This window comes from Arachis ipaensis, chromosome B10 (assembly GCF_059453495.1).
Source record: "Arachis ipaensis isolate K30076 ecotype BB chromosome B10, ASM5945349v1, whole genome shotgun sequence".
NCBI lineage: Eukaryota > Viridiplantae > Streptophyta > Magnoliopsida > Fabales > Fabaceae > Arachis > Arachis ipaensis.
Genome location: NC_142435.1, coordinates 133,783,250 through 133,804,747, shown reverse-complemented (window position 1 = coordinate 133,804,747; position 21,498 = coordinate 133,783,250). Strand labels below are relative to the sequence as shown.

The 21,498-nt window shown below is 34.2% G+C and overlaps 2 protein-coding genes across 3 annotated transcripts; both read left to right on the top strand.

Moving 5' to 3' along the window:
- The first annotated feature begins 1,768 nt into the window (after positions 1–1,768).
- Positions 1,769–3,555, top strand: LOC107621144 (polygalacturonase-like). The gene is made up of 4 exons (XM_016323181.3): positions 1,769–1,897; positions 2,118–2,429; positions 2,648–3,166; positions 3,300–3,555. Exons 1-4 carry the CDS (start codon positions 1,769–1,771, stop codon positions 3,519–3,521), a joined length of 1,182 nt encoding a protein of 393 aa, XP_016178667.3. The 3' UTR covers positions 3,522–3,555.
- A 13,066-nt stretch (positions 3,556–16,621) lies between these two features.
- XRI1 (x-ray induced transcript 1) lies at positions 16,622–21,005 on the top strand. 2 transcript variants are annotated; one of them, XM_088483447.1, is made up of 10 exons: positions 16,622–16,706; positions 17,253–17,523; positions 18,597–18,661; positions 18,746–18,856; positions 18,975–19,120; positions 19,636–19,702; positions 19,808–19,922; positions 20,009–20,049; positions 20,160–20,252; positions 20,425–21,005. In XM_088483447.1, the coding sequence occupies exons 2-10, from the start codon at positions 17,492–17,494 to the stop codon at positions 20,697–20,699; spliced, it is 945 nt and encodes a 314-aa protein (XP_088339573.1). In that variant the 5' UTR covers positions 16,622–16,706; positions 17,253–17,491; the 3' UTR covers positions 20,700–21,005. The 2 variants fall into 2 exon arrangements, with proteins under 2 accessions (XP_088339573.1, XP_088339572.1); XM_088483446.1 differs by lacking the exon at positions 16,622–16,706 and having other exon boundaries at positions 17,356–17,523; positions 18,594–18,661.
- Positions 21,006–21,498: the final 493 nt, after the last annotated feature.

Here is a 21,498-nt window from a genome sequence, read left to right as displayed (position 1 = left end):
TTTAATCATTGAATAAAAATTGGAGAATCAACTTCATTATTACCTTGACGGTAAAGTAATTAACTCTCTTGTCAATGAGTTATAACTCAAATTGCATAATTTTCCCATACTCAATTAAGAGATCGCGAATTCGAGTCTCCTATCTTTGGTAAAAAAAAAAAAAAAAAAAGTAATTAACTCTCTTTACAAATTACAACCAAAGAAATTAAAAGAAAAATCTGACGTTGGCAGATAATGTTTAGAAACAAATTTAACCAATATAGCTCACTTTAATTGACAGTCCTTTAACTTGCACCAATTAGTATTTTAGGCTAAACGAAAAGTACATTATACTAATATATTATCTGTCAATTTATTGTTAATAATAATTAATTATTATATTTTAAACACATGTATAAAGAGATACATCTAAAAAATATATCTATAAAAATATTTTTATTAAACACCGTTATAAAAAATACATTTTTATTAGACACATCCATAAAAACACTTTCATTAAACACAATCATAAATAAGAATTAATAGAAGTTAACAGAAATACTGTTAATAATGTAACGAGATTGTTTTTTAATAGTAACTTTTGATTTATATTTAATGAAATCCAATGATTTACAACAATAAAGTACGTTTAATAAATATAAAATTGTTGTGATTATTTTAGACATACCCAATAAAATCACGTCAAATTAATTCATCAATCTTTTATACGGGTTACTGTTTCGTGTGATTTACCTTGATAGTGGTTTCACAGGCAAAAATGCAATGCATAGGTGAGGTTAATGGTGGTTTCTTACCCTTAACTTTAGAATATTCGTTTTTTTAATAGAATATTCTATTATCTCAGACATTTTATTGATGGTAGAAACTTAATTAAAAAATAAATAAAAAATATATAAATCCAATTAAAAAAAATATAAAGACTTAATTAAAAATTCGAGAGAACTACGAAAATGGATAAAATAATTAAACCTTAATAATATTAACATATATAGTAATACTTTAAACTCTAAAACTTAAACCTTAAATCCTAAATTATAAATTCTATTATTGTGATACGACAAGAAATTTGTGTTCAATCAGTTTGGTTCTTATTTGAAGAATATTTTATTCTATTAAATTTTAATATTACATTAGATAAATCACTAATAGAAAATAAAATTTTAATATTTTTGTTAAAATAAATTATTTATGTGATTCTTGCATTGTGTGTTAAATGTTAATTCACGATTTTAGTTAAATGTTATTTTCTTTTGAATTACAAAACTGGCATAATGATATATCTATCTACTTTAGTGATAAACTCTTTTATATATATTTATAAAATAAAAATCCTAAATAATTAATTTGTAACTTATATAATCACATAATCAACTTAATCAAAAAAGTAATTTGGAAACTTTGAGATGTTATAAATTGCAAATTAATAAGTACTCTAAAAAAAGGTAATATAAAGCAAAAGCTGAATGCACTTCGGAGTGTGGTTTGAGTGATTTCTTCATAATTAGTGATGAAATAATGAAATATTATTATTATAGTGCTTTGATTTGTTAGCAACAAGTGATGACAAATTAATTACTTACAATAGAAAGCAGGCCAAACCATCAGAACATAAAGATGTCATATTTAGATAGTGGTCTTAAATCTTTCCAACTTAGTATATAAATAGAATTGTGAAACCATTTGTTCATCATTCTTCAATCAAAGCGAAGGGAAGACATTGTGTTTGTAAAAGTATTCGAAAAAAAAAAAAAAAAAAAAAAAAAAAGACATGAAGCTGCTTGTAAAAATCATTGCAATTGCTTTGTTCTCATTGTTTCTGTCTGACTTTACTAGAGCTCAACCTGGGGCATTTGATATATCAAAATTTGGTGGTGCACCAAATGCAGATATAACACAGGTACTATTCATTTACTACTTTGCACTTCTGTCGCTTTTTATTCGTTAGATAATAAGAGGTAAACACACTTGCTTTTTCTTATTTTAAATTATAAACCTTAATTTTGCTGGTTTAATAATTGATATATTAATTATAGTTCAATAATGTAAGAAAGTGAAATTGAAATGGTTTTATTGTGGGTTGATTTTGTTTTGTTTGTGTTATGAATATTTGTATGAAGGCTTTCTTAAGTGCTTGGAAAGAAGCATGCGCATCAACGGTAGCAGCAAAAATTACGATCCCAAGTGGTTCATACAGAATGAATGCAGTGGACGTGAAGGGTCCTTGCAAGTCTCCCATTGAAATTCAAGTTGATGGAACAATTCAAGCACCTGCAAATCCTTCTGATCTTAAAGGTGCAGATCAATGGATCAAGATTAATTACGTTGACTTTGTAACCGTCTCAGGTCATGGAATATTTGATGGTCAAGGTGCTGCTGCTTGGAAAATCAATGATTGTGGATCTAACAAGAACTGCAAAATGTTGTGCATGGTAATTATTTATTATTCATACCATTCCTAAATTCCAAAATTGACTAATGTCATCTAAGGAAAAATATGTCTTGAATTATTCAAACTGTGATGTTAATGGTTTGATAAATCAAAGAGAGAAAGTGAACTCTTCTTATTTATTTGAAAATTTTTTAGGTAACATCTAACTAAAAGTTGGTTCTATTGATCTTAATTGAGTTTTCTGTGGAATTTTGGCAGAATTTCGGTTTCAACTTTGTTAAAAATTCAGTAGTTCGAGATATAACATCGAAGGACAGCAAAGACTTCCATTTTAACGTGTTGGGGTGCAGCAATTTCACATTTGACGGGGTGAAAATCGATGCACCGGCTACTAGTCTCAACACAGATGGAATCCACATAGGAAGATCAACCGGCATAAAGATCCTTAACACAAAAATTGGCACCGGTGATGATTGCATCTCACTGGGTGATGGTAGCAAACAAATAACGGTTCAAAATGTGAATTGTGGACCTGGCCATGGAATCAGTGTTGGAAGCCTTGGAAGGTACCCAAATGAAGAACCTGTTGAAGGCTTCTATGTCACCAATTGCACTTTGACTAATACTGCAAATGGTGTGAGGATCAAAACGTGGCCTGATTCTACAGGAACATCACCTATCACTGATATGCATTTTGAGGATATTACTATGGTTAATGTCATGAATCCTGTTATCATTGACCAAGAGTATTGTCCATGGAATCAGTGTAACAAACAGGTATTTAATATAACCAGTAATGTATTTTTCAAACATGTTATATAAAATAATACATACAAAGATATACACTGTTGAGAAAATTTGTTTATTGTGATCTAATTTTGATGAATATATACTGTTGTGTATGGTGTAGAGTCCATCAAAAATAAAGATAAGCAACGTTTCGTTCAAGAACATTAAAGGAACATCAGGAACTGCAGATGGGGTTCTTCTTACATGTAGCAGTAGTGTACCTTGTGAAGGAGTTGAGCTTGCTAACATTGATCTCACATTCAATGGTGCAGCAGCAACCGCTAAATGTGCTAATGTCAAGCCTACTATTACTGGAAAAGTTCCAGCTTGTGCATCAACTTAATTATTACAAGACTGCCATTTTAATTTGTCACAATTTCCTTATCGTTTACTTTACAATTTTTTTTTTGGGTAGACAAGCCATCCCCTGTTGATATATAATAATGTGAGGATGTGGATAGGATATTAATTATTAGGAACAGTTAATATTACAGGTTGACCTTCCATGTATAGTTCAATTTTTATCTTGAATATAAATTATTTTTTATAATAAATTTTTAATTGTGGACTAAAAAATAAGTTTAATCACTCTGTCGATTTTTATAGTTTTATTGGAATTTTTAATTAAATTTCTATATTTAATTTTTTTTAATTAAATTTTTATATCATATTAGATATCAAAATTATTTGTGTTAAGACACATCTTATTATAGCACTTAAAAATTATGGTAACATCAATTGTTAGCTTTGATAAGAAGCTAAATATTTTCCATTTTAAAGATTTCTGGGTTATAATAAAGGTCCCAAATTAAAAACACATATGTTGGATATGATTTTTCTTTATAAGAAAGTATTTTTAAAATACTAATGGGAGGAATCATGGCTCATTTATATTACCAATGTGAAAAAAAAAATGTTTTCAACAAGAGCAGAAATAGGAAGTTGAAAAATAAAGTAAATGAGAATGCATCATTGTCACTTTTGATCTTCAAATATGACATTGTGAAACAGAAGTTCACAAAAATTTATAAGTGCCTTTATACCCAAATAAAAAATGTCCAAATTTAAATTGACGTTCCTGTTTGACAAATGGTTACTAAAATACATACATGCCAGAAGTGTAGTAGACTTATCAATTACAAAAATAAAATTATTCAAAAAAAAAAGACTAAATCTCTAAAATGGTCTTTCAGATTGGGCCCTTGCACTAATTTTACTCCCGAGTTTTCAATTGCACTATTTTAGTCCTCGATATTGAATTCCGGGTTTCATAAAAGTCCCCAAGCCCATTTCCGGCCCGAATCAGCAAATCGGAGTGCTGATCTGGCAAATTACTGCCACGGTGGATGTTCTATACAGCGTCGTTTAGGGTTTTGGCACCTAAAGAGAGTAAAACGTCACTGTTTTACATGAATAAAAAAGAAACGTTGGAGGCATATGTGTTTTGATCACTCACAGTCTTCTCCTTTCTTTATACAACACCGAACTCTTAGACTCCCTCTTCCTCTGACAATGGTGAAGGCTTAGTGCGGTGGTTTAGGGTTTGCGAGTTCGACAGTTTTGCGGGGCTACTAGTGTCGCCGTGGAGTTCATAGTGCCGTTATTAAAGAAGCACCATTGTTGTTATTAAGGTGAGTACACAACGCCCTTATTTATTTATTTTTTTTTTGGCAGTCATAGCTTGATTTTCAACGGTTTAGTTGGCTTTCTGTTTGTTTGTGGTAGGGGTGTTTTTATCGTTGATAAAGGTTTAGGATTTCATATATTGTTCTGTTAGGATATGGGTTTTAAAAATGCTCTGTTTTTGCTTGATCAAACAGGGGCAAATTTTTTTTACCAGACATGAAATGCAATTTGTTGATTTTCGGGTTTTGACCATGGTCATTGAGTTAACTTGTACAATTTTTATTTCTGATATAGATGAAAATCTAATTGATATTATGTTCCATCACGGGGGTAGCTTTGAAAAAAATGAAGTAAAGATTATTTATTCTCCTGATAAGAAAAGTTGTTTGGGTGATTTTGATAAAGATACATTAGATATTTTTTATATTAGGAATTACCATAAAGAGCTTGGGTACGACAAGATAAAGGAATGTTGGTGGCTTGTTCCAGGTAGACGTCTAGAGGTTAGACTTAGGAGATTAAACAATGATGGGGAGTTAAAGAAGATGTGTTTCTTTGCTAAGAAAAACAATTGTCTTGTTGATGTATTCATTGAGCATGAAGGTATGTTTGATTTTTGGTTATTGATTTATTTTTGTTGTTAGTGGTATATTAGTTAAATAATAATAATATTAATAACAATAGATACATTCCATTTAAATATTTGAAATTTATGGGTCTAATTTGAGATGTGCGTGTTAAATTTGAAGTCAAAGCTTTTAGCATGTGCTTCTATGACTACACAAAGCTATAGAATCTAGTATACAAAAAGCTTTAAATATATGCGTATATTTTTCATGCTTCATCTGTTTTCAATCTAATGCTAAGCTTATACTTATTAAATACATTGATGCAAAGAGTCTAATGGTTGTATTTCTGATGTTATGCTTATACTTCATGTATGTTGTACTTTTATTTCTTTGTCTCCACACTTGAAAGATTATTGATTTGATTTTGTATGTGTGTGAGTAACATTGGTTAATGATGATGATATATTGATTATTGATTCTTAAAATCAGGAAGTCTGCATAATAGCATAAGCAAACATTTATGAATTGTTCTTGAAATCAGTTTGGTAAATTTTATTTGGGTTGAATATGAACTTATTCTGCGAAATTGGAATGGGACTATTTTGTTTGCACGATGTAAATGTTAGGGTCTATTATGGTGAATCATTGTCAAAGTCAAGGACTGTTATAGTGCATTTTTTAAAAATCAGGGTCTATTATGGTGCACGGGATGAAATTATAGGGGTCATTATGTGTATTTTATGGGGTCAATATTTTCACTCAATATGGTTATGCTGTCTCAATTTCTGTTGCAGGGTCTGATTCCAGTCATGAGGGAGGCTATGCCAAGTTTGCAGGGCCTAATGTGTGGCATTTGTGGCATTTGTACCTAATGTGAATTCCAGCCAACAAGACCTACAAAGCTGACAACTAGAAGAAGATTATCTTCTCTAGCAACTTCTGCAAACTTGGATCTAATACAAGGAGTTAGTTTAGCTACAACTTTAAGATTGGAAAAATGCTTAAGTTTGTACGAACTCTGAGATTTAAGCCACCAAGAAAAAAATGATTATGTTTCTTAAAAATATAAACTTTTCGATGTTAGATAGTTATTTCTAAATGTGAGTCTATTTTTATTTTGGAGAACTGTTATGACAATAGTCATAGACAAGGGTGATGATCCACTTTTGATGTTTGCTTGTTGTTATTATGTTTGCTTTGTCAATTTGGTAATCTAGGAAATACTCAAGACTTTAAAGATATGCATACTATGATATTTTGATAAATTATATATATGGCAGTACTTTAATTCTTGACCATATGGTTGTCCTGTCTTCAATTTTTATTTTGTAAGTATTCACATCAAATGCTAAAACACAACATGCCAAATTTTTTCATTCAATTATGTCCAAATTTTTTCATTCATGATAGTTATAATCAGAAATACACTTGTATAATCCATGTCATGCTCAAATTTTGAACAACATTAACACAAACATAACAACTAACAACAACACTAAACACATGGCATGGATTAACACTTTTTGAGTTCTCACAATTGCTTCCAGTTTTCCTAGCCTCCAGGCCAAGTTCATTTTCAGTTCACCCTCTTTATTATCAGCTTTCCAAGTCACATCTTCTTGTCCAAAATTTGTCCAAACAAATAATCTACACCATATCTTTCCGTTAGTCTGCAATAATCCAGAAAATGGTCATACCAATTTGGAACGCAAACACAAGAACTATACAGAAATGAGCTTAACCCACTTACATACATTATAATTAGGACATCCAAAAAAGGACTTGTTAGAATGCGTTTTAGTCCCTGACCACCTAAGGATGGGAAGACATCCACATCCACACCATTCTGGTTGAAGAAGACATAGATATAATAAAGACACTTAAAGTTGTCTAAAGCTCTAGCATAATTTTAAACGCCAGAAGTCATTCAAGTATTTAAAAATTATGAAATCTCAATAAACTATGTCATTATAAATGAAATCAAAAAGTAATAATTATCAATGATATATTTGCAAACCATTTTGTATTATACATTATCAATGAAAATAAAGATCTTGAACCAAAATTAAATATCCACAAAGAGAAGATTAATTGATATTAAAAAAAAAAGCCTGTAGCATGAAATAGACTCACTTATAAAATATGAAATCTTTGAATCTGTAATCTATAAACAGAAAATTTGTAAAATTTTTTAAATACAAATAAATATTCAAAAAAAAATAAAATAAGAAAAATGAAATTGTATGCTATATTAAGCTTAGCATATGGTACAAGATTTTTTTGATAAAATATTATATAAATTATGTAGAAATAGAATCTCCTGAAGTGAATAGAATTACATTGGTTATTTGACTAATTTATTCGCACACTGTAAGTTAGATATGCATCTAATAGATGTGGTGACAGTTTATTTATATGAATTATTAGATCGTAATATTTATATAAAAATTTCTGAAAGACTAAAGATATCTAAATCATCTATTGAATATATTCTTATTGTTATACTTAGTCAAATTACAAAGATCTTTATATGGTATAAAACAATTTGGACGAATGTGGTATAATCGTCTTACTGAGTATTTGACAAAAAAGGATTCAATAATAATAATATTTGTCTATGTGGTTACATAAAAAATTTGCATATGGTTCTATTATAATTTTTGTGTATGTTAATAATTTAAATATTATCAAAACTCCTAAAAAGATTTCAACAATTATAGAAGTTCTAAAAGAAGAGTTTAAGATAAAAGATTTTGAAAAAATTAAACTTTATCTCGTCCTACCGATTAAGAATGATTGTCAAATCTTTGTATGAGAAGATGGATAAATTTTGTTCTGAGAGAGAAAATAAAGATGTCATTGGTTCTGAAGTACTATATCTTAGTGTCATAGGAGTATTAATGTATTTTACTAATAATAGATGACTTGATAAAGTAAAATACAAGATATTTTCTGATCTCCAGAAAGGTAGATCACAAATTGTATATCTATTTGCATATAGTAATACTATATCATAGTGATCCAGATAACAGATTATAGCAACATCTTCTAATCAAGTTGAAATACTTGTAATACAGAAAGTAATTTGCGACAACTTTTGGCTTAGAGGTTGATTTAGTATGTTTAATCATCATGTGGAGTGTCTAATAAGAAAACAGCTCCAATTACTTTGTATGAAGACAATGCAACATGCAATGCTCAACATAAAAGTGAATACATCAAAGATGATAGGACAAAATATATTTTTTCCATGTTATTCTTTCATAAAGAATAATTGATGATCAATAGATCCGTTCAAGTAAAAATTCAATAAATTTACTCACAAAGTTACTTCCGACATTCTCATTTGAAAGAGTGTTACATAGTTACACTAGATTAGAATGCGTCGATTTTGAAATTTTAAATGATGTTACTAAAAGGGGGGAGATTGTACTCTTTTTTCTTGGTTAGGTTTTTGTCTTTATTGGATTTTTCTTGACAATGTTTTTAATGAAATAGTTTTCATCACAAAAGAATATTGTATCTTTTTTCCTTTTACTAAATATTTTTTTTACTGAGTTTTTCTTTTAAAAAAATTTTAACGAGACATATTCTCAACTAGACAAGACATTCAAAGAGGAGTATGTAAAAATTATAAATGTCTTTGGTTGGTATAAGTATACCATGTGCTTACTACCCAATCATTCTAGTCAATATTGGCCAACCATGAATACCTACAAGATTAAAAGATATAAATACATAGTACGTAACAAAAGTTATGAACGAACATATACCTTCAAGCAAATTATAATTAAATTATAAATGATGTTACATGTATAAGTTTTTTTGTAATCAAGTTTAACTAAGTTGGTATAGAAAATAATTTCTGTCTTCTTTTTTCTTCACTCTTGATAAAGTTATATATGAAGATGGCAAAAAAACTCGCCAAAACAAATATTTGTGAAAATTGTCGGGCTAAATGGGACCTACAAAATCCAATGGAGAGGGAATAAATACATATCACACATATACACATTAACCTTCTTACTGTCTATAATTTTGAGTAAACGTTATATATATTCTAACTTTTGATAATATTTATTCTGAGATTTGTTTATCATCATTACAATAATTAAAATTGTCAAATGGAGTAGTCAACTCGTTTAGGCCTAGTCCACTAAGCTCACAGATTATACGGGTTGATATATTTATTTTTTGTTTATTCATAGACCTCAGTCTTTAGGTCGAATCATTTATGGCTAACCTGACGAGTTATACAAGCTGATCCGTTTACTTTATATTTTTTTTTGGAAAAAATGTCACTTTTAAGATAAAAGTCTTAAATAAACAAAATTTATTTAGTGGGTGACTCGGATTTTTAAATAAAAAATTATTAAAAAATATTTTTCTAATGCTAAAAGAAAAAAAATTGACTTATTTAACTCGCAAATTAACTTGTTTAATCCACTATGTTTTCGGGTTTATCGAATTTAACTCATTTAATTCAAAATTTAAATAAATCTAATTTTAAAAGTAAAAAACTAACTGTCTAAACAAATAAATTGACTAGTCCACCGAATTTGACTCATTTTTATAGCCTGCGATAATAGGAAATTGCTCCTAGATTTGTATAATTAATCAAATAAATTAATTTTTAAAAAATAAAATAATTTTTTAAATTAAATCCCAATATGATAGAATTTATTTTTCATAAAATAATCATTGATGTTTTTTATTAATATTGGAGATGGAGGTGTTTTGCCGGTTTGTGGGTGTAGTCATTCAACACGCGAGGGCATGATGACTGGGTGTGTCAGTGGCATAGAAGTTCCCTAGCAACACGCAGGGAGCGTGATGATGTGGCGAGTACAGACGCATGGCGGTGCCCTGGCAACACGCGGTGGGCGTGTTGCCTTAGAATCCAGCAAGCGTTGCAGGATTTTTGCATGTTTTCGAGGAGCTTGCAGCAACATGGGGTGGGCGTGTTGCAGGCGGTCTGCATGTAGGGGACAGTCCTTCCACCCTGGTAACCAATAACGTAGTGAAGCTCTATAAATTGAGCTTTTTCGTGACCCATTTCATGCCCCATTTTCATGTTGTGTAGTGTGTTGAGAGTGAAAAAATATGTAGTGAAGAAGAAGAAGAAGAGAGTTAGTAGTATGAGTAGTGTATTTAGAAAAAAATTATATAAAAAAATTATTAGTTTGTATTAATTAAAAATGATACGTAATTATACGGCATTCGAGGAATATATTATCAATTATTTGAATCATCCCGTTTATATAAGTTAATAATTTTTTTTGGTAATTTAATTTTTTTAAATTTTGTAATTTTAATTAACAATATTATTTTTTGTGTTAATATGAGATAATGATATTATTTTTTTTTTGTATTTAATATTACCATGTTAATTGAGTTTGTAAATATTAAATTTAATAAATAATATAAGTTTTAGTGTGAGGCTGGAGACTCACACCTTTATATTGTCAGTGGGTGAGGTTACTGTGACACTGGAAGATGTCGCTCATATATTTGGCCTACCCATTGATGGACAGGTTGTGAGCAGCTGGACAGATAGCAGTGGCGAATTCTCGCAGAGCTAGAGCATCGCGATTTTCAGCCGCGAACTCATTGTGAGTAGTTCCTCCAAATCTTACATAAAGTTGGCATGGGTTCGCCGTATCAGAAACGCAGAGCGATTGGATACTTTGGACTCTATTTAGAGATACGCCAGATGCCAAATTTTCTGTTTGCTTGGTTCCACCCTATTCGCGGATAAGTCGACAGCATACGCCCACGCGAAGTATCTATCGTTGCTCCGTGATTTCAACCGGATCCACACTTACAGTTGGAGGTCAGCATGTTTTGTGCATCTTTACAGGGCACTGTACTGTACATCACGTTATGATACTAAGGAGATGGATGGTTCTCTTAATCTTTTGTTTGTTTGGGCATGAGAGCGAATGTCGTGTATTGCGGCCGTACCGAGACAGTACCTTCCAGCGGCTGACATACCGGTTGCTCGGAGGTAACAGTTCCTATTTTAGTTGTGTATTCTATTGATGATGCATATTTGTTTGACAACACATTTTTTAATTCTTTAAACGTTACGTGTTTCAGGTGGAGTCATTCTGAACGAACTGCCACGTGGTTATCAAAGACCACGGCTACATTTAGGCAGGAAATAGACTACATGGAAGAGGTAAATATTTTTGCTTTGTGTGTGTTAACATCCAACATTAATGTTAGGGTTCTAATTTTCTAATAACATGTTGTAGTTTGTGTGGCAACCGTACGAAGAAGTGACCATACCCAACGAGCTAGATGGACACCTTGAGATGTGTGACACCGTTGTTCTGTTATTGTCGTTCGAGTGTGTCGCATGGCACCCTATGAACAGAGTGATGCTTCAGTTCGGGTATGCACAACCTGCCACAGAGATAGCAAGAGACATTCTACTAGAAGAGCATTGCATGACTCTTTGCGGGGAGAGTTTTACATGACTAGAGAGTTTTACATGCGGGGTGGATAGCGGAATGGGACATCCGTCGTAATACTCGGTTGCGGGATGGGCACCCCCTTTCGACTTGGGACTTTAGACCGTCGGCTGAGTACCGTGATTGGTATGTAGGGTCGTACGGACATATGCTGATGTTAGGGGTGTGCATGGGCCGGGTGAAATCGGGTTTGATGTGACTTAGACCCGGCCCGAAACATATACCGGGCCTATTTATTAGACCCAAACCCGGCCCTAGACCCGATGAAACCTATACACTTTCGAGCCACGATTATACCAGGTAAAAATCAGGTGAAAATCGGGCCGTTAACATTACATTACCTTGATACCTTCTTATAAGCTTGCATGTGAAAATATCCAAATTTCCAAAACTCCAACCATTATTTGACATGGTAAAATTCACTTAGAAAAATATAACAAGAACTAACTCTTCTCTAAAATTAAAGCATAACCATAATCAATACTAATATTGTCTAATAACTCCAAATATTTAAATTAATACAAATAACACAATATTATGCATTAGTCTAAAATCTTATGCATTTTAAACATAAAACATTAACTTATAGTCTTATAATAACTAATAACACAAAATATTAAGATTTACTATACTTAAATCCACATAAAAATAGCCATCATCCATCAATTAATAACACAAGATATTAATTGTGTATGATGACCGGACCACCAGGCCGATTTCGGGTGACCTGAGCCATGGCCCGGACCCGACCCGAAATAATGACCGGGTCTATTTTTGAGACCCTTATTCGGCCCTAAACCCGGTGAAATCACACCAAAATAGCCCCTAAAGTGTTCAGGGCCGGGCCGCATCTTCAGGCCGGGCCGGGCCATGCACACCCCTAGCTGATGTTGTCGGGGAAAGTTCCTCAACATCCACCTCAGCCACCAACACCTCAGCCACCAGCACCTCAGGGGCCACCTTAATATGCAGTGTTTGAACTGTTTCTCTATTATCTCCCACAGCAACTAGACCACGATCAACACAGTCAGCACAGCTAGTCCAGCGACCACGACGAGCCTAGCCATCGCATCGGACACAGTCAGCATAGTCAACATAATCTTGTCGGCCAGTCCAGCAACCGTAGCCATCGCAGTCGACGCAGTCAGCACGGCCAGTCCAGCGACCACGACGAGCCTAGCCGGCACAGCCGTCAGAGTCAGTCTAGCCGCCACATTCAGCCCACACATCACATTCTGCCCAGAAAGCAATGGGCTGACTTTCTGTAGATCCCATGGCAGATTCCCATTGATGGGGATGGGGATCATCATATGCATCAGCGGTTCGACACTGGTGTCAGTGATTTTGCAGGTTATGGTCGACATGGGTCTGCTTCTAATCGCACTTCAGGGCGGGTGTCATGTGATTCCCGACATAGTGGTTTCATCGCTCTGCATATAGTTTTTGACTCTGCTCATCTCAGTCTACCAGATACCTCGGTGGATGAGGTTGTTGAGGAGTACAACTCCGGTGCATCTACTCCGGTAGAGGCAGGTGGGTCGGCTATGCCGGATGTCGATGAGTCAGTTCAGGGTCATCCGTATAACCTACAGACAGAAAGGAATCCACCTGATAGGTTTACTCCAGCATTTCGGTCAGGACATGATGGGCAAGGGAGTTGATTAGACGAGTCGAAAGAATTAAGCAGGGGTTTAGTAATTAGGTTTAGTTTTTAATTAATGTTTTCTAGGTTTAGTAATTAAGTTTAGTTTTTAATTAAGTTTACCTTTTGTAAGACCACTGTATGAAATCGGAAATTATCATCTCAGAAACTGTCAACTGTAAAACTCACAGAAGTTAACATGTAACTTAATAATACAAACATGACGACGCACACAGACATTAACTGATAAAACTACCTAAAAAATACAAACACGACGAACCTACCGATAAAATTAACCCTAAACATATAGCACAACAACCAACAAAGATCTAAGGTCCAGCATCATGACCAACTCCACTCGATCCAGCATCATGACCAACTCCACTCGGTCCAACATCATCAAAAACTCCACTCGGTCTAGCACGCTGAGGACATCGACTCCGTCTATGACCCTATCTACCACAGAGACCGCATATCCAAGGACCACGCATTTCTCATGAATCCATCTCATTAAGGTATCGGGTCAATTTGGGGCGACCTTTCGACGTTCGCCGCAAAGCGGGGTTAGCGACCAATGTCGGTCCCGGATAACCAGGCCATGTCTTTGGATTGCCTAATAGTACAAACTCAAATCTGTAGACCTTACGAACCTCTGTCATCTTGTACACATCATTCATATACAGCTGTCAGTCGAATCGCTGGTTGGCACAGGAAGCAATAATATGTCCACATGGTAGTCGTTCCACCTGAAAGTACCCACAGTCACTCTGCAACACCTTTTCATTAGGCATTTCACGCACCTCAAATACCTCGTTTCGTCTATCAAACCGGTGCACAACTATATTTCCAGCACGTTGTATATTTGTTTCTATTCGGCACTCTTCCGCGTAAATAGCTCGTTTAATCGATAATATGTTGCTTGGACGAGCGCCAACGCAGGGAGGTTTCGGGCACCCTTCAACACTGAATTAATGCACTCGACAAGGTTTGTCGTCATATGGCCCCATCGATATCCCTCGTCAAATGCCAATACCCAATGTCTAAGTCCAATGGCATCGCACCACCGGGCATATGCCTCACCTCGCTCTTGCAACCTCTGATAGTTGATGTTGTACTCCTCTACCGTCTTTGAATACCCAATGTTGACCACAAGTTTTTGGAAGTGCGGAACTTTGAATTCCCTTAAGAAGTTGCTACCGATGTGCCTAATACAAAACATTCACCATGCTCTTGGAGGTTGCCAATCATCTCCAGAATGATTTACTGCTGTCCGGATTGACTCATGTCGGTCTGAGATTATACCCACACCATCTTTTCTAACAACATGCCTTCGTAAATTACTAATAAAAAGTGTCACGCATCAGCGGTCTCCCCTTCCACTAGGGAAAAAGTGATAGGCACAATGTTCTAGTTATCATTTTGTGCAACAGCAACCAATAGTGCACTTTTGTATTTTTCGTAAAGGTGTATGCCGTCAACCTGAACCAAAGGCTTGCAATGCTTGAACGCTCTAATGCACGGGTTGAAACTCTAAAATACGCGACAAAGTATCCTGACACCGTTCACCTCCTCATTCCCGTTATACAGGGGTCGCATTTCTATTTGGACAATTGAGTCAGGCATCTTTCAAACCATCATCAAGAACCACCATAGCAAAGCTTGATAAGAATCTTTTCAACCACCAAAAACTTTGGCTATGGACTTTTGCTTTGCCAACCAAGCCTTCGGTAACTGATGGTGTAGTTGAACCTTGACTGGACTTCTGCAATTATAGATTTCACTTCGATGGACAGGTCAGTCTCAACCAATGGCCTTCTAGCCTCAGCAACTGTATCCGAGCCTAACTTGGAATGATCCTGTGAAATCGTTCTCATGGTGCATGTGTGCCTACCGTTGTATCTGAGTATCTCCCAACAACCTTTTTTCGTATCAATTTAGCTCAGATAAGCCAATCGCACCCACGCCCATACTCTTGCATTTTACATAGAACATCTATGACACAGACTCATACACATTGTAGTCGACTCCTCTAGAGATAGTGTAACTTCTAATTGCTATGACGACCGACTTTCTAGAAATATATTCCATTCCAATCCTGAACTCTCCGTCCTTAGGATCAGCAACACCTATAGAAAGCAGAAATCATCATTCATTGATCCATCGAAAATATAAATTAACAAGAACGTATTATTCACTCATCACATACCTATGTTTGCATATTCTGGGATTTCCGGTGCATGGCTGGCGTCAAGGTCCAAGTTACGCATAAAAGGTAGAACGTCTATCGGTTGACTAACTGCGGGAGGAACCACTACATTCTCTGCTGCTGCCTCAACTCCCACATCACCATCCTCGTCTTTGTCGTCGGCTTCATAAGTGGCTTCGAAGTCCTCTTTGCTGTCATTGTTCATTCCTTCGCACACTGCAGCTCTGTCATCCTCTATATCTGAATCATTTTGAATCCCATCTCCCTCTATTTTCTTAAACTCAACATACAGCTCAATCTGTGGCTGTTGCACTTAAGTCTGCCGGTGAATTTGGAACATATTCTGCATACTCGCTTCGTCAATGATCGGCATAATATCAAACTATATTAAACCACTAAAAACTATAATCGGATTCCGATACAGAATACTACTCACTCTCCTCAACATACCGTTCTCCATGCTTTGACAGAGTCTGTTCTGAAGCTCCATGAACGTCATGGTCCATGGAACCACAAACGAAAACAGCTCTGACACACAAACTTCACTCCCTCATGAGTATTTTGTATAATCTCACCGTTGCGATACACTACTAAATTTGCGGTACCCTCTATCACACCAGAAACACACCCAAACAACTCTTTTCTCTGCAATAAAATGATACCGAGCTTTTCTTTTACAGGCTGAGCACTCAACACGCCCACCATATGTTGCATCGCCATCAAATCACAAAGCGACACGTCAGCAACATGCTCCCACGTGTTGAAGCTGCCGTCTAATTACACTTTGCCACATCATCAACACTCCCCCCACGTGTTGGAGGTGCCTCGAATCACACGTTGCCACGTCAGCCACACGCTCCCCACGTGTTGCCAGCAAACCCTTTGCGTCCTGCGTCAGCACGCCCCTCACGTGTTGATGCTATTGACACATCCACCAACATGTAAATACACCAAAATCGTCCATTTCCATTCAAAACACCAATATACTCTCCATATTAAAAAAAAAAAAGTAAAATAACAATTAGATCCTTGAAGATTTTAACTTTGCACTAATTAGTTCCTAAAGAAAAAAAGTACTAATTTGGTCCTCCAAGATAGCAAACAATGGACACATGATGTCCTTCTATCAATTCATCAATTAAAACTTAACGGTGATGCTTAGGTACTGTTAATTACTCTGATATATCTATTTATGAAAAATAGTAATGTAGATAACAATTTTTGGAATGAAATTTCACTTGTTTTGATAGAATTGATGATAAATAGAGAGCATTGATAAAAGATATATGAAAACTCAAGAGATAATAAATGTTTCACTGTGCAAAACTATATCGTTTTACTACTCATGTGACAATAAAGAGACATGCACCACTATAAATAACGAAATACATGGACAATTCAATTTTATTTTACACTATTCACGGACAAAAAGTCATACATATTTATCATTTGTTATCTTAAAAAAAATTAATTTGGTATTTTTTTTTCAAAGACTAATTAATCTAAAATCAATATCTTTAAAGATGTTTGTCACTTTACTCTAAAAAAAAATGAGCCCCAATATGACACGTAAATAATTAAACCTGTATTTTCTCGTCATGCTCGGGTCAGTTTCTCCCATGTTATATATAGGTCATAGCCTCTCAAGTCACAACAGGGAACCGATCTCTCTATTCTCTGTAACGGTTACTTCTCTTTTCTATTTTCCACTGTCTTTTTCTAGAAAATATATAAAAAGAAAAGACACTGATCAGTTGTGACTGGAAACTTGACTCCCTGCTTCTTGCCCTTGAAATGGATTATAACAACAACAGCGACGACGACAAGTAAATCTCTCTCTCTATTTTGTCTTACTTTATTTTATTTTCAGCTTCGACATTCTTTTAAGGTGAGGGTTTTATTTTTGGGCGCGATTGAGTTGTTTGGAGAAGCACATTTATGCTTTTCGAGGTGCTTGTTCTGATATATGTTTCTTTTTTTTGCTATTCTTTTTTGTGTTGTTTTGTTTAAGAAAAGAAATTGGGAATTTTGTAAAAAAATTTATTATTTTATTTTTCACTTCATCTTGCTGTTGTTTTGTGCATTATCTGCTAAATATATGGTGCTGTTTGGTTCAGTTGTTTTGATTTGCATTGTGGCTCTCTGATTTCCACCATCTCAGATTAGGTTGTTTGGTTTTCTGTCAAATTTCATGGATGAAGAATTTCAATTTTTTTTAATTATTTTTTTGGTTTTTTTTTTTTTTCCTAAGCTCGTGCTACGGTTTCTGAGAAGTACTTGCATGCTCTTGCTCCTTAAGCACGCTTAATGTGTGCTCCAAGAACATATACAACTACACATTCATAAGTTTTTAAATAAACTTTAAACATTACAAATGAAAATGAGAGACTGCATGTTTCTTTAAGTTTTAAATAAATTTTAAACATTATAAATGACTTTTGTTGTAGAATCTAATGTTTCATTTTACAATTTACAGTGCTTAGTTTGGTCTATGGTGTGATAATTAGTACTTCAGTGGTTCAATTTGCAATGTATTTAATCTTTTTTTATAATGTCTGCAACCAACCACACACTGGGCAATCTTTGGAGTGCTAATTAGTACTTAGTTTGCAATATATTTAATATTTGCTTTTCTGTAGCTGAATTTGATAATGTCTGAAGTTGGGGGTGTGGGGAGGGATTGATTCAATTCTTCTTGTTGATTCTTTATTTCTTTACATTCAAAGGAGATCCATGTGCTCACTCTAATCATGATTCATGATAGAGCACAATGACAGTTTAATCCATGTGGAATAAGACTTTGTTGATGCGGTTGTTTATGGATTTTGTCCATGGGTTATTATTTTACATCAATGGCATGTCATGACAATTGCACTTACTTTCTGTTCTATCGTAGTAGTGGTGCTAAAGAACCATGGAATTGGCATGGGGAGGATCATGATCTCCAAAAGACTTCCAATTTTGGTAAGTCTTACTTTGATGTTAAATTGATTTTTTTACACGATTACATAAGTAATGCCTGATTTTTTTTTCTTCAATATATTTCAGAAGAGCCATGGAATGGTGTGCTCCAAAATGAAGATATTTCCTACATGTTTGAAGATGAAACTACACCAGTTAAGGCATGTGGTGATTTGGTATACAATGTTGACAATAGTGGTAAGGCAGTTCATTTGATGTCTTGTCGATGTTGGCATCTTGTTAGATTGTTCTTTTTGCTTTAGAAATTGTTGTTATGAACTATCCTGGTTTGATTCAAGGAAATATTGGATTTCAGTTTCGGATGATGTAGAAAAAGAAGTAGAGGAGGGGAGGGAGACTTCTTCTCAAGTCAAGAGGCGGCGGATGCTACAATTCAATGGCCAGGAGAGGGATCATTCTCTTTCCAAGGAAGAGATGTCTTTGCCATATTTTAAATCAAATGTTGGTGCTTCTAGCTTTCCAATAAATTTTCACACTCCTAATATGTTAGACAGTAGTAAAAATATGAAGATTCAGATCTGTCCATATCATACAAAAACTATTTGAATCTGTCTTAAGTAAATTTTGTGATATATTACCATTATGTTGTTGAACCGAAAATGAATGCATGTTACATGTGTTCAGTTTCATGAGTTTGGGTTATTTTATCCCTATCTTATGTTAAGGCTAGTTTCTGTTGAAACCCCTTGTATATTAGCTATTAATGAGCCATTTGGTTCAAATCTTGATGTCTTCTTTAAAGTATTATATTTGGTGATATATTCTGCTTCAATGAGTCCTCTTCGCGGTTAAGGATATTTCATCCCTCAATAAAGGGGAGTTTGTGTTTTGGGTTACTGTTCAGCAGTTCGAGATTGCTTGTCACTTATATCTAGTAGGGCATGCTAATCCCAATGAGACATAGTGATTAATAAAGTTGTTGATTTGCTGACTGTTACTTCGTTGCGCATATATAGGGGAAGGAGGACTTGATCACGGATGCTTTTCCTGAAGTGTCACAATGGGTTCCTGGTTTATCATCAGGTTTTCCTCTTGCAAGATTTTATCCTGTCTTTTCATTGTATTTCTTTTCCTGGTATAATGGCTTAGATAAATTTCTGAAGGCTCATGTTTTCCCAACCGTCATAGAATATGCATTAGGAAATGCATCGTCATCGTCTGGTTATGAAGACCTTGAGTCCACTGAAGGTTGGCTAGCAGAATGCCTTAATGATAGCGAGATGCAATTCAGTCCCGATGATTTGTATGCTTCTATGGATGACTGATTTTTCACATATAGTTGGTTATACAAAGTCATCTGATTCTGATGACTATGTTGTTTGATTTCAGGAACTTTTCAGGGGCAGAGGATATTCAGATTGATATTGCAGGTAGATGCCATTTTTTCCCCTCGCCGTTAGAAGGATGCTGCTTCTTCCTTGATTTTGTTCTTTTCTACTTGAATCGTATTTTCTCAAACAAAAAATTCATCTTCTTTCAGAGTTGGTCGACATCACAGCATCTTCCGAGCAAAATGTGGTTCAGCAGCAGAAGCAGCAGGTCACTCGAACCTCCAAAAATATTATCTTCAAAGGTTCAACTTTCTTCTTGATGTAGTGTCACTTTCTGGTTTAATTTTATTGATTTCTTGTTAGCAAGGTCATTATAAATAGCTGCATTCAATCCCAAAAATGGGCTCTACATATAGTTAATAAGATGAAGTTTTTTTATTTGATAACAAATTTAGACCCATTTTTCGTGTTTAGGTAGGAAATCGTTTATACAGACACCGCCAAAGTTGGCTTCTTCTGTGGTCTATCCATTTACTTTTGTTAAGCCTAGTGGTGCTCATGGAGATGTAACATTGAAGGAAATAAATCAGCGGATTCAGACTCCGCCGTCTTCAAAATCAAAGCAAAGCAATGAAGATCCATCAGCTTATCCCAAATCAGCCTTCTCGGGGAAGCCTGTCGTTAACAAAACAAAGATTCGCACGGAAGGGGGAAAAGGTAGCATCACGATTATGCGAACCAAAGGCTAACTTTTTTTTGGCTCATCTATTAATGTCCTAGTTGAGTTTATTTTCTGTAATATATAGCTGCCGGATTTTAGAAGTTGGTACTGCAATGTTTTGTTCTTGTTGCCACTTATATCATATTACACCGCCTTAGTGTTTATTTTCTTGTAGTGCAGTCTTACTTCATCTTCTTCTAGCTGTTAATTTGGTAAATGATTTATGTAAATCTGAAATGTTAGTCCCCAGCTGTTGAGTTGACAATGTTACTAAGCTTGCCTTAGCCTTTGTAATTGATACATACAGATTTAGTATATGGTCTTGTTTCTGAAACTGCTAAACTTATGCACCGGTATATCTTTGTTATATATTCTGTCTCTTGTATGTATATTTTCGAAAGGTAAATTATTTTCTGTTTGTATTATTGTATGATAATTCCTTTTGCATATTTTGTTTGAATATGGAGTATTACGTTTGAATTGAATTATAAATAATTGACATATCATATTATTTCTATTCTTATAAAAGTATAGAATTTGATAAATATTTGTGTAATTTTATAATATATTTAATGTGTTTTCTAAAATTTATTTTTATCCAAATTTAAATTACAAATTGAATTAATTAGGAATATGATGATTTATGGTTAAAAAATGTAAAAATAGTGGGGTGCTATATATTTCAAGAATTTATGATCATTCACCCAACATTATTTAACAATATCTTTGGTTTTATGGCGGGTAAATCTACCATTGACAATGATGTCATCTACTTATTGCTGAAAATAAGAACGAAAGAGAGGTATTGGAGCAATGATAAAGATTTA

What these genes read in the sequence shown, in the direction of transcription:
- LOC107621144 (XM_016323181.3), top strand. Translation starts at nt 1,769, where the DNA reads ATGAAGCTGCTTGTAAAAATCATTGCAATTGCTTTGTTCTCATTGTTT. An exon ending in ACTGCAAAATGTTGTGCATG is followed by an intron (nt 2,430 to 2,647) that starts GTAATTATTTAT and finishes GAATTTTGGCAG; the next exon opens with AATTTCGGTTTCAACTTTGT. An exon ending in GGAATCAGTGTAACAAACAG is followed by an intron (nt 3,167 to 3,299) that starts GTATTTAATATA and finishes TGTATGGTGTAG; the next exon opens with AGTCCATCAAAAATAAAGAT.
- XRI1 (XM_088483446.1), top strand. Translation starts at nt 17,492, where the DNA reads ATGGATTATAACAACAACAGCGACGACGACAA. An exon ending in AACAACAGCGACGACGACAA is followed by an intron (nt 17,524 to 18,593) that starts GTAAATCTCTCT and finishes GTTCTATCGTAG; the next exon opens with TAGTGGTGCTAAAGAACCAT. An exon ending in CCAAAAGACTTCCAATTTTG is followed by an intron (nt 18,662 to 18,745) that starts GTAAGTCTTACT and finishes AATATATTTCAG; the next exon opens with AAGAGCCATGGAATGGTGTG.